This window comes from Pangasianodon hypophthalmus, chromosome 20, assembly GCF_027358585.1.
Source record: "Pangasianodon hypophthalmus isolate fPanHyp1 chromosome 20, fPanHyp1.pri, whole genome shotgun sequence".
Classification (NCBI taxonomy): Eukaryota; Metazoa; Chordata; class Actinopteri; order Siluriformes; family Pangasiidae; genus Pangasianodon; species Pangasianodon hypophthalmus.
The window spans coordinates 11,449,053-11,463,099 of NC_069729.1; the positions used below are offsets into that span (position 1 = coordinate 11,449,053).

General features: G+C 39.7%; 1 protein-coding gene across 6 annotated transcripts in view; it reads right to left on the reverse strand.

Annotated features, from left to right (window-relative positions):
* Positions 1 to 13,279, reverse strand: part of iqsec1b (IQ motif and Sec7 domain ArfGEF 1b) — a 182,991-nt gene extending 169,712 nt beyond the window's left edge. For 4 of the 6 annotated variants that reach the window (XM_026932602.3, XM_026932598.3, XM_026932601.3 and 1 more), the window contains exon 1: positions 12,157 to 13,279. In XM_026932602.3, the coding sequence (XP_026788403.3) occupies positions 12,157 to 12,422 (266 nt within the window). In that variant the 5' untranslated portion in view covers positions 12,423 to 13,279. The remainder of the gene's footprint in view (positions 1 to 12,156) is intronic. The other 2 variants (XM_026932606.3, XM_053227225.1) reach the window with 2 other exon arrangements.
* Positions 13,280 to 14,047: the final 768 nt, after the last annotated feature.

Genomic DNA, 14,047 nt, shown 5'->3' on the forward strand with positions numbered 1-14,047 from the left:
TTGAGGGTCCAGTATGGCTCTCTGCCTCATTTTATTCGGCACAATAACATTAGCTCATAATTTCATGCACCACTATTTGTATCAGTTTCATGTGTGTAACAATTTTTTTAATCTCCAAAAATCCCCAGTGTAGTGACCAGAAAAAAAAACCTTGAAAAAGTTGAAAAAGAAATGTTTACAAGAGTGCAAAGAGAGTTTCATGAGAGGTGAGAGACTGAGAATGAGTTTGTTTTTAATGCAGATAAGCTGTGGCAGTCTTGAAAGAACACAATTTAGGCACAAAGCTAAATACGGCAACCTGACTCATGACCATTGAGATGCTTCACATACTCAGCAACAACAGACACAGCAGCATGAACACATGTTTCTTCTTTGTTTTTAATATGGATTGTTTTAACATTTGGTAAAGTAAAAAGGTTAATTAAATAGTATAATAATTTTATCAGCCAATAGTGCATACAGCTGAAAAAAATCTTTTAGCACTGATTTTCCCAGAGACATCCTATATCCACTATAGGAAATCAGATTATTGAGGTAATGTGTTTATCTTTAGCATAACAGCATTTAAAGATAATAAAGGAAAGGAAATTTTAAGAAGAAATAAAAAATAAAAATGAAAGCCCACAAAAATGGTTAACACCCCTGATATAAAGATCTGAACATTCATAAAGAACAGAAATAAATATTCAAGAAAATCTAATGAATGAAATAATAAAATGAAACAAAAATGAAAAAGAATGAAATATATTTCTAATGTATGCAAATGCACAATGACATAAAATTATATTGTATAGAATATGAGTCCACACTCATTCAATTCTATGTTTGTATTTGTCATAATAACAATAACAATTGTGTGGTCCTCACCAACTAAAAACTAACAAACAAAGTGACAACAAAAAAATACAACAGATTTCAATATATAGTTCCCCAAATGTTGCTGCACATCAATCTGGGAAGGGTTATAAGGCCGTCTCCAAACAATGTGAAATTCATAATTCTACAGTGAGAAGGATAGTTTACAAATGGAGAGCCATCAAGACAGCTGTCATTCTTCCCAGGAGCAGGTGTCTCAGCAAATTCAGTCCAAGGTCAGACCATTTAATGCTCAGAAATATAAAATAAAAACACCACAGTGACCTATAGGTCTCTGTAAGCACATTAAATGTTATGATCATGACAGCACAATCAGAAAAAAGTCTGAACAAATATAGCTTCCATGGAAGGGTGACTAGGAAAAAGCCATTCTCTCAAAAGGAATATGGCAGCATGACTTAGGTTTGCAAAATTGCATCTGAACAAACCACAAAAGTTCTGGACCAATATCCTTTGGACTGATGAGACCATGGTGGAGATGTTTAGTCATCATGCACAGTGCCATGTTTGGCGAAAACCAAGCACAGTGTATCACCACAAACATGTCATACCAACTGTCATGCATGGTGGTGGAGGAGGGATGATTAGCGATTGTTTTGCAGCCACAGGACCTGAAAAAATTGCAGTCACTGAGACAACGATGAACTCCACTATACCAAAATATCCTTAAGACAAATGTGAAGCCATCTGTCCAGCAGCTTAAGCTGAGCCAACATTGGGTCATGCAACAGGACAGTGATCCCAAGCACACCAGCAAATTGACATTCGAATGGCTAAATTAGAAAACAATCAAGGTGTTGGAACGGCCAAGTCAAAGTCCAGACCTCAACCCCACTGAGGTGCTGTAGCAGGATCTTAAGAGAGCTGTGCATAAACGAATGCCATCAAATATCAATGTGGACCAAAACTGCTTGAAAACAATGTGAGAGACTGATAAGCGCTTGCAGCAAGTGTTTACTTCAAGTTACTGTTGCTAAAGGTGGTTCTACATGGTACTGAATTATAGTATGTATTTTTTTCCCCACCTGATTTCTGAATGTTGGTTTACTTCTGACTACATACTAAAAATCTGTTGTGGGTTTACTTTTTTTTTTTTTTTTTGTGGTTTTTTTTGTTGAGGTGAAGACCACACAATTGTTATTTAGGCTCTGAAATTAAAAATGAGACTGAAGGTGAAAAGATTTGCTGCTGTGGAAGAAATCCAGAAAAAAAAAGCAGGAGGCTCTAGACATGATGACAAAAGATGACTACAGGAAATGTTTCCAGGAATGGGAGAAATGCTGGGACAAGTGTATCCCATCACAAGGAGAGTACTTTGAAGGGGATTAAAGGAGAAATGCTGTAAGTTTTATAACATTATTATTATTTTTTTTAAACAATTCCGGAAATTTTTGGGTTCCCTCGTATATAAAAAAACAAACATAAAATGTGTATATAAAACAAATTTCTAAGCCCTATAATAAATATTTGGTCTCTTGTTTTGCTAAAATACACAATGAAATTGAGACTTGGCCAGTTCCACTTATTAAAAGCTGGAAGGGATTAATGAAAAAACAAAAGATCTATCAAATAAAACTGACTACTGAAATGGACCCTACACCATTAATAACTGGAAAAAAATGTTTGTCCTCCACAATGACTAGGATTTGCCTTGACCATTAACTCCAGCAGCAATACTTATCTGAGGATGCATTTCTGCTGAATATGAAACCTGCAATCAAACAGTATATTTGCACCTAATGATGACTACAGACATGCAGCTATGTACCCCGCAGTCAGGAGGCAGAACACGATTTGTGGCAGAGCTTTTAGATCAGTCTGCTTTGGTAGCTTGGAAGACTTACAGGCCCATGTTCTACTTCATCCGAAAAAGCATCGCTATAGGATCTTCAGCGTGTCAAAGGTTATTCTTATATATATTTAAAAAACCTCACAGAGGTAAAGTTAATCTTGATAGAGCATGCTTTTCACTTACTAAAGACAAGACTGAAGGCAGAAAAGACCCACAAACAAGCAGCAACTGAAGGTGGCATCAGTAAAGGCCTGGCAAAGCATCTCCAGGGAGGAAACTCAGTGGAAAGTTACAGGCCTTGGTGATGTCCGTGGGCTCCAGACTTCAGGCAGTCATTGACTACAAAGGATTTTCATCCAAGTATTAAAATTATGGTTATATTTACAATTATGTCGCTTTGTCCAAATACCTTTGAGCCCCTGAAAATGGAGGTACTTTGTTGAAAATGGCTGTAATTCCTAAATGGTAAAGGCCATATTTTTGTGGAAACTCTTAAAATAAAGCTGAAAGTCTACACTTCGATCACATCTAGATTGTTTTGTTTTTTTCAAATCCATCGTGGTGGTGTATAAAGGCAAAATCACAAAAACTGTCATTGTCCAAATACTTCCGGACCTAACTGTACATGACAGGCAGCATTTATTTCGCTGCACTCTTACTCTCTCACACAATTATCCATCACCATGAAATTTGAAAATGCCTCATCCAGCAGTGCTGGTGGCAGCCAACTCAACCTGAAAGTATAATATAAGGCATCCATATTCCAGTGCTGCTAAGGAGAATAAGGATGCTGAATAAGGCACCCATGGGATCATTAGATGAGCTGCTGAAGGTCTATGCAGTGCACTTTAAACACATAGTTGTGTGGCTTTCATTTAATAGGATCTATTGCTTTTGATCTTTGCACAGCTGGGTTGTATACTCTGAAAAAAACATGACAACTGAACTTTAGAAAGGAAAATGGGAAAAAAAAAAACCCACACAATTACGGGTAAAGAATGCATCTGTTTCAATAACGATCCAGTGCAAGTCAGTCAAGCGTGGAGCTGGAAATGTAATTTACTGAAAAGATGAGAAGAGATTGTATGGGCTTTCCCTGAGCAGTGTTTTTAACTTAACCTGATATAAACCTGGCTGTGGCACAACAGCATCCTTTATGCACTGCACAAAGAAAACTGTAGATGTGGTGGCTTTCATTTCCTTTCCTCAGATTTGTGTGAGAACCACCATTACTAAACCTGTGTAACATGAAAGAGAAGGAAGAAAAATAACAAGGCAGTTCGGGGTCATATTATCCCCCAGTCTAACGCAAGTGGAATACTGCGCCACAATACAATTATATTTGACAGAGATATCTCGAATAACATGCTGATGTGGTGAAACTAAACAGATTTTAATGGTTTTTGTCACTTTTTCGAAATCCTTCCTCATTTTATGTGTATGTAAAAGTCTAAAGATGACTCTGAAAATAAATTAACCGCATAAACCATCACTGGGGGATATTTAAGTCCCCTGTGGTTTCATTATGCAGAGTTTAATTTTGCAAAGTTCTTAGTGTAATATTTCTTTTTAAAAAAAAAATCGGTTTTATAATCTAGGATGAATACACAACATAGATGGCCTTGGACAATCCATGTTCTATTTATGCAGTGACAAAAGAAAGCTTTTGCTGTAAATGTTTTAGATATGCTTGAGCCCGATAAACTGACTCACACCAGACCCGTGGCTTAGAGACCACCCATGATCTGCATGCGCCACTGTACAGCACACACGGGCTGGTTAAAATCAACACTGTGTTTGATGCAAAACAGACTTGCATCTAATTAAAAAAAAAAAAAAAAAAGAAAAGTAAGAAACTCTTCTTAAAAAAACCCAAAAGAAATATAGGAGTTGGCCTTCAGTGTGCTCCAATAATTAACTCTAAATCCTCAAATGTATCACCAAGTGTATGAATAAGTTAAAAAAATAACAATGATAAGTGGATTGAGCATGAAGGCCAAGGGAGAAGGTAAAAGAACATGTATGTTCTTAGCCAAGGAAATCACATTTGAGTTATTCTTAAATATCCTTCTTAAACGTTATTATATTTATAAATATTTTAGATATTTGGAAATTAGATAAAAAAAATCTTAATCGGTTTAATAAAGGTTAGCTAGGCCATAATAACAGTGCATACAGATGAATAGTTTCTTTTAGCCTTTCTTTTTCTTGAAACATCCTATTTTCAGAGCCTATGTTATTGATGTTAATCAAAAGAATAGATATGTTTTTTTAAATGAATAGCCTTTAATTCTGTCCCTTCAAAGGCTCACTAAAATGCTGATGTGGCACAGGCCCAATCTGAGTTTGATACTTCTGTATTACACTTTCAATTCACTGTGATGTCACTCTCAACTACAGACTTAACAGTGGGGTCTCAGATGTTAAAGTTCATTCTCAGGAATTAGACTCGGATGCAGTAGCAATGCTGCACTAAAGATTCACTGATTCACTGCTTGACATGGCCACATTCAACACTGCATTATGTTGCATTTAAACACCACGTACAGAGTTTCTTCAGTAGCCCTTGCAGGCACGGACTGGACTGGCAGCTTGCTGTGGTTGCTGTGGTCAGCACAAAGCTGAGAGCTGACGTGGCAAAGTGCACAAGGAATGAAGGCCAGCGATCTGCTCCAGTACAAAAGGAGCTCTTGCCTTCTCTCTTCCTGCGCTTCACAGCACACAAAATTAAATACAAACTCATTAGTTGAAATAGTGATATATGAAACACTGATTATGACCCAGCTACTAGGAACAGTAACAATATGAACTGTGGAAGGCAAAGACAGATGAGCAGCTGTTCACAAGCATGACCTTTCCCTTTCTGAATTTGGCAGAAAGATGGAAAAAGCTTCTTTTTCCCTCTCCACCATTACATGGATGTTCAGAAAGAAACCAGCCAATGCTAAATGTAGTCTTAAATATGAAACAGAATGCCAGAGATCAATAAACAATATCAGTCACTGATTCAAAAATGTCTCCTGCATGCAGCATCTCCACGTGAGCTGAGAGCTCATGTCATTGGGGGAAGGGGGGCAGCTTCCAGGAGGTGTCTTAATATTGGAGAGTTCAAAACACCTGCGCAAATCATTCCAGATATACATGTTGGTTGGCTCATGTCTCATTTTCTGAGGAGAAAAAGACAGCTCTTTTGGCGTATTTTGAGCGAGAACCCTTACAAGTGTATGCCGATGTTCCTTGTAGAGCTCAGACACAAGATGCATAATGGTTGGCAGATCTGGTAATATAATATAATTGGCGATATACGGTACTGGATGCTGTTGCAAAATAATGTCATAACATCTTTATAAATCACACAAACCTGCTTGCTGTTATGGAAAATTAATCAACACCTTCTGACCAATCAGATTAGAGAATTCAGTAGTGCTGTGGTATAAAATACTACGACATTTTTGTTGTTAAATTGTAACCACCAGCTGTTCATGGAAACAAACACACATCTCAATCCTAAAATACATGACGTGTATGTGCAAAATAGCTTACATATACAGGACATTAAACAAAAACAACCAAGAATCAAAAGCACAATTTTCCACAGATTATACAGATTACACAGATTGTATGGTATTATGTATATGAATACTGTAAGAGGAAAACGATAACAATGTAAACAAAGCATCCTGCTCTTTTAATAACTTGTGAGTTCGGTTCTCCTCTTAGAGCTAAAAGGCCTCTAAGTGTGCAGTTGATTGATTCTCCCCTTCTGACATAAGGGCCAGATGAAGTTACTCATCAATGGCAGGCAGAGGGTTACAGGCTGTCCCACATGTACTCTGTGGGGTTAAAGGTCAGGAGAGTGAATCCAGATCTTTGTTGCACATCTGCTGTGTCAATCTGCGGAAATCTCTCTCTATCTGGCAACACTGACACTTGACATCCCTGTTTACGTCAGTGCACCTGCCCAGGAAGATGACTAAAGCTAGATATAGCCTACACAACTTCTCAACAGATTTCAAAAAACAAACAGCATCTCAGCTTTTCACTTTTATTATTCCTAAATATTTTTAATCAGAATTTCTTGAATTTTTTGCCAATATTGAGCAATCGACAACTAGGCAAAGACATGATATCCCACATGTAATGACTTTCATCATGGCTTTTAAAAGCCCTCAAAATCCCAAATCTCTATGAAATTGTGCTGATTTCCTTATCAGACAACGCTGGATATGTTGGAGCTGGTGTTTTATGTACAGTCAAGAAGTGCAAGAAGTGAAAAAGCAAACAGAAGAGCAGGCATGGTTGGGAATTTAGCATCCTTGTTATTTATCTTCATATCTGTGGTACACTGCACACATGGATTGCTTATACATTTATTTACCTTCCCCCTGCGCACCCATCTCACACTGCAAACCTCAAGTGTCTTGTATGCCCTGAATCATGATTTATGTTTGAGCTCCAGAACTGTTAACTTGTATCAAAAAGTAAATCAGGTACACAGTTTTAAAATTCTGTAGTATATAAAACTATCAGAGCATTTTATAACAGACTTTTTTCTTCCTGGACTTCATTACATAAAAGTGTACAAAAAACATTTCATGTGACTATATAGTTACGTCACTGCATAAACTGTATTGCTAGTCATGGAAAAAGCTGGCAACTGTAAAGATGCACAACTTTTAAGCCTAGTTCCATCATTTCTTCAGGCTTTTAAAAATAGCTCTACACCTGAAACAATTCATGTTTAAAGGTTTTGCAAACATATGATCTATTGTGGATGAAATACCCCATTAACTACCGATATGACCTACCTATTGTGGATGAAATACCCCATTAACTACCGATATGATATGTGTCATTCTAAGCTGAAACTATACACGGCATGGGGTAGAGTGCAGCAAAGCCTCAGGTACCTCCAGTACTAGAGGTGGACATCCTTGGGTTAGCCATTGGTTAATATATTCTTATGATATTTTAAGGCAAGAACATGGAGGAGACAGCTGGGAAGCTGAACAGCAGCGCTCTGAAGATCTCCAGTTATAGAGCACAAAAAAGAAGGACTGTATGACTCACTTAGAGGTCTATTTTTAATTGCAATACCATCTTCAATAAAAGAGCTACATTTTGTGTCTTGTTATGTTGAGAAGTGCTGGCTGATGGAGTTTGTGGAGTGGAACAAACTTTTACAGAGGGCTGGACCAAAGCCATCAGCTCAGCATCTCTTCAACATTGTATTACAGTACAGAGAGAGAATGCACTGTAAGCAGGTGCTGCTCTGCCAATTCAAGGCAGCCATCAAACAGAATGGCAGTACAGGGCAAAAAACAGACCTCCGCAGACATCAAAGGAGTTATAGATTTCTAAAGGAAATTCTATTAACCTTTACACACATACATTATATACACATCAATCAACCATAACATTAAAACCACTGACAGATGAAGTGAATAACATTATCTTGTTACAGTGGCACCTGTCATGGGGTGAGATATATTACGCAGCAAGTGAACAATGAGTTCTCAAAGTTGGAAGCAGGAAAATGGGCAAGCGTAAGGATCTGAGTGACTTTGACAGGGGCCAAATTGTGATGGCTAGCATCAGAGAATCTCCAAAACAGCAGGTCTTGTGGGGTGTTCCCAGTATGCAGTGGTTAGTATCTACCAAAAGTGGTCCAAGGAAGAACAACCGGTGAACCGGTGGCAGGGTCATGGGCGCACAAGGCTCACTGATGCACGTGGGGAGTCAAGGCTAGTCCGTCTGGTCCGATCCCACAGAAGAGCTACTGTAGCACAAATTGCTGAAAAAGTTAATGCTGGCTATGAAAGACAGGTGTCAGAACACACAGTGCATCGCAGTTTGCTGTGTATGGAGCTGCATAGCCGCGGACTGGTCAGAGTGCCCATGCTGACCTCTGTCCCCTGCCGAAAACACCTACAATGGGCAAGTGAGCATCAGAACTGGACCATGGAGCAACGGAAGAAGGTGGCCAAGTCTGATGAGTCACATTTTCTTTTACATCACGTGGACAGCTGGGTGCCTGTGCGTCGCATATCTGTTGAAGAGATGGCACCAAGATGCACTATGGGAAGGCAACCTGGCAGAGGCTTGAGAGAGTGATGCTCTGGGCAATGTTCTGCTGGAAAACCTTGGGTCCTGCCATTAATGTGGATGTGACTGACACGTTCCACCTACCTAAACATTGTTGCAGAGCAAGTACACCCCTTCACAGCAATGGTATTCCCTAATGGCAGTGGCCTCTTTCAGCAGGATAATGTGCCCTGCCACACTGCAAAAATTGTTCAGGAATGGTTTGAGGAATATGACAGAGTTCAAGGTGTTCACTTGGCCTCTGATCGAGATTAATCAAGCATCTGTGGGATGTGGTGGCCAAACAAGTCTGATCCATGGAGGCCCCACCTTGCAACTTACAGGACTTAAAGGATCTGCTGCTACCACAGCACAGATACCACAGCGCACCTTCAGAGGTCTTGTGGAGTCTGTGCCTCTACAGGTCAGAGCTGTTTTGGCAGCACAAGGGGGACCTACACAATATTAGGTAGGTGGTTTTAATGTTATGGCTGATTGGTGTATATGTGATGTGTGTGTGTGTGTGTGTGTATATATATATATATATACATTATATATATATATATATATATATATATATATATATATATATATATATATATATATATATATATGTGTGTGTGTGTGTGTGTGTGTATGTATACAGTATATATACACATATATACATACACACCCCCATCCCCACACACAATGGATATAAAAAGGCTACACACCCCTGTTAAAAATGTCTGGTTTTTTGATGTAAAAAAGTGAAACCAACATAAATCATGTCAGAACTTTTTCCACCCTCAATGTGAAATTACAATGTTTTTCACTTAATTTTTATACAATCAGAAACATTTTAGGGAAAAATAAAGTTACTATAACCCAGGTGCAAACATGTGCACACCCTTTTATAATTGGGGATGTGGCTGTGTACAGAGTGAACCAATCACATTCAATCTCACGTTCAAAAGTACAGCTGTCAAGAACAGGACGTCCCTCCAAAATTTATAAAAAGACAAGACAAAAACTTACCAGGGAGGCTTTCAAGAGACCTACAGCAACATTAAAGGAGCTGCAGGAATTTCTGCCAAGTACTGATTACTCTTGTATTCTTCACATCTGGACTGTGGGGTAGAATGGCTAGATGGAAGCCCTTTCTCACAAAAAACATCCAAGCTCAACTAAATCACACCAAACCATGTGTGAAAATGTATTATGGTCTCATGAGACTAATTCCAAAAGGTATAATAATTCCATAATTCTAAAAGGTGTGTTTGGTGCAAAAAAAGCAAATCACCAAAAGAACACCATCCCCACGGCACAGCATGGTGGTGGCAGCATCATGCTTTACAGCTGCTTTTCTTCAGCCAGAACTTGGGCTTTTATCAAGGTGGAGGGAATCATGAATAGCTACAAATACTAGCCGATTTTAGTGTAAATTATTTAGGCATCTGCTAGTAAGCTGAAGATGAAAAGGAATTTCATCTTTCAGCACAACAACGACCCAAAGCATACCTCCAAATCAACAAAGGAACGGCTTAACCAAAAGAAGATCAATGTTTTTGAATGACCTAGCCAGAGTCCAGACCTGAATCCAACTGAACATCTGTGGAGTGACCTGAAGCGGGCTGTGCACAGGAGATGGCCTTACAATTTGATGGATCTAGAATGTTTTTGCAAGAAAGAGTGAGAAAATATTGCCAAGTCATGATGTGACACGCTGACAGACTCTTAGCCAGAAAGACTAAACAAAGTTTAGGGGTGTGTACACTTATGCAACTAGGTTATTGTAACGTTTTTATTTTTCCTATTTTCCCCCCTTTCTGATTGTTTTTCACTTAATTTTTTATGTGTTGTAATTTCACATTGAGGGTGGAAAAAAGTTCTGGCATGATTTATCTTGGTTTGACAAAAACCTGCCATTTTAACAAGGGTGTGTAGACGTTTTCTATCCATTGTGTGTGTGTGTGTGTGTGATATACACATATATGTATGTATGTATATATGTATGTATAAAGTTATGGGTTAAGAACTCATGGGGACCTGAACTCACAACCTTTCAATCTGTAACCTATTGGGAAGTAAAACCTTTTACACAGAACCTTTAAGGGTTTCCCCACAGAACCTTGACAATCCTTTAAAGGTGATAGATGGAACCTTTATTCAAAGAATGTGCTAGATGGAGTGCTAGATGGAACCTTTTTTCCACGTCTCCACTGGAGGAAAGACAACCCATAGCATATCAACCCAAACCTATACACACTGCTTCAAGATAAAATCTGTATAAAAAGTAAAATGTCCCACATCCAAAAGCTTAGGCAGTAACCCTTAAATATCCCAGAATTAATGGTTCTCTCTGCTATACGTCCACATAATAGACTCAAACATTGCAGCATGTCGGAAAGAGATCGGGCGGGTTGGCCAGAGCATTACCGGGATTATCAACATATAATTAAAAAATACAGCCAGATAAAGAGCTCGATGGGAGAGTTTAATGGCGCTGTGAGGCTGTGCACACAAGTAAATATGCTCATGCAAATGGAAAAGCTGCTCCACTGAATTTCATTCTTAATTTATTCCTGACAGGATCAGCACTCCCCAGCTCTTACAGGCACAATGACCGGTCCTGGAGCACAGTTTACATTTTTTTTTGGGGAGATTTGGATATGCATCTAAATAGCAACCCTTAAAACACATAGTTACCAACACGATGTCAATCACAGCAACGTTGAGGGATAAACCTTTTGCATGCATGTTCTCTCATACACACACACACACACACATCAAAATCCCTCAATCTCAGCACGAGACTCACAGCTGGGCGCACGTTGACGCACATGATAGCTGTATTCGGCTGAAAACGTGTTATTTGATAAAATAACACAAATAGCTTCAAATTAATTCCCAAATTTCATAGCAGAAGTATACAGTTATGCTGCCTCGGTGCTTCTCCATTACGCAGTGAAGCTGGGTTTATTCTATGGAGATATGGAGGCATGCGGTTGTAGATGGAATAGGTTTGCTTGCTACAGTGGATCAATGAGATTTATAATAATAATAATAATAATAATAATAGAATTGCTACACTATTGTTTTGCACCAGTCGAACCTCGACCAGGAGGTTTTACAGAAGACTTTTGGTTGACTTGGTCGCGGTTTTTCCCGGATTAGTGTCTTAAGCATGGTGTTTGCGCTGCACTTGTGATCACCTCTTCCTCCTGTGCCGATGCACTCCATTTTATTTTTATTTACACAAACCCAGGCAACACTTTCCCCTTCTCATGACAGCACACTAGCGACAGAGCCAGTGCGTTCAGCCTCAGGTTGTGCTGCACGCCGCCAAACGCAACAAGCGCCGTTAGGTTCTCAAAACAAACACACACACACACACACACACACACACAAAAGTATGGACTTACTTTTCTTGCATGACATTTTCTTTGATGGAGCTGAGCTGCTGCAGTCTGCAGGTAGCCAGGTGCCGCTGATGCTGCTCTTTCAGGCACGCGTTTTCCTCGCACAGATCGTGCACTTGGCGCTCGAGTTCCTCAATGCGACCCTTCTGCTTCTCCAGCAACTCCTGCTGGGTCTCGATGATGTTGTTGAGCTCCTTCAGGTACTCGGCCGCCTTGCTGGGGTTCTCCGTGGCGTTTTCCATGTCGCCGTGCGCGAGCCGCCCGTCCATGGGGACAGGTTGGTGGCCGCCGCAGCGCGTTCACGCACAGGCTCCGTCCCAATCCGCCGCGGCGCGCTCTCTCCGCTCGTCCATTGTTTCCGCTCGCTGCTCTTATCGCTTCTCCGAGTGAAGAAGTTGCGCTGCAGCAGCGCGCCGTCCACAGGCTCTGCGCCACAATAACTACCCTGAGGAAAAGCGCTCCGCCGGTGGAGAAACACGTTTAACCCTTTAACGGGAGGAACATTACCAGCTTCTGCGCTTACTGTCCACAGCTGCATCATTTGGATGAAGCGCTCTAATCGTGTAAACGTGCTGGCCTTGCGTATTTCACATCTAAATTAGTCATGAATTACACATGCAAGGCATTTATTAAATCAACAAGTAGGCTGAAGGCCTAAAGGTAATGGGAAGTTACGTCACGCCTTGCGTTTTGGGGAGCATCTCCACCCTGTGAGGAATACACACGCTGATTGTGTTTGGAACACTGAAGAAATCCTCAATTACTGGAGAAACGAGAAAGAGACTCCATAATGCAGACTATAATGCAGACCAAATGGATACGTTCAGGCACAGTTAGATATAGCAATGGCAAATGTTAACAGTATTGTGTGTGTGGGTGTGTTAGTGTTAAATGTGTGAGTGTGTGTGTGAGTGTTAAATGTGTAAGTGTTAAATGTGTGTGTGAGTGAGTGTTAAATGTGTGAGTGAGTGTTAAATGTGTGAGTGTGTTAGTGTTAGATGTGTTAGTGAGTGTGTTAGTGTTAAATGTGAGTGTGTGTGAGTGTTAAATGTGTAAGTGTTAAGTGTGAGTGAGTGTTAGTATTAGATGTGTGAGTGAGTGTTAAATGTGTGTGAGTGAATGTTAAATGTGTGAGTGTGTGAGTGAGTGTTAAATGTGTGAGTGTGTGAGTGAGTGTTAAATGTGTGAGTGTGTGAGTGAGTGTTAAATGTGTGAGTGTGTGAGTGAGTGTTAAATGTGTGAGTGTGTGAGTGAGTGTTAGATGAGTGAGTGAGTGTTAAATATGTGTGTGTGTTAGTGAATGTTAGATGTGTGAGTGAGTGTTAGATGTGTAAGTGTGTTAGTGAATGTTAAATGTGTGAGTGAGTGTTAAATGTGTGTGTGTGAGTGAGTGTTAGATGTGTGAGTGAGTGTTAGATGTGTGAGTGAGTGTTAGATGTGTAAGTGTGTGAGTGAATGTTAAATGTGTGAGTGAATGTTAAATGTGTGAGTGAGTGTTAAATGTGTGTGTGTTAGTGTTAGATGTGTGAGTGAGTGAGTGAGTGTTAGATGTGTGTGTGAGTGTTAAATGTCTGAGTGTGTTAGTGTTAGATGTGTGAGTGTGTTAGTGTTAGGTGTGTGAGTGAGTGTTAGATGTGTGAGTGAGTGAGTGTTAGATGTGTGAATGAGTGTTAAATGTGTGTGTGTTAGTGAATGTTAAATGTGTGAGTGAGTGTTAGATGTGTGAGTGTGTTAGTGTTAGATGTGTAAGTGTGTGTGTGAGTGTTAAACGTGTGTGTGAGTGAGTGTTAGATGTGTGAGTGTGTGAGTGAATGTTAAATGTGTGAGTGAGTGTTAAATGTGTGAGTGTGTGAGTGTTAGATGTGTGTGTGAGTGTTAGATGTGTGTGTGAGTG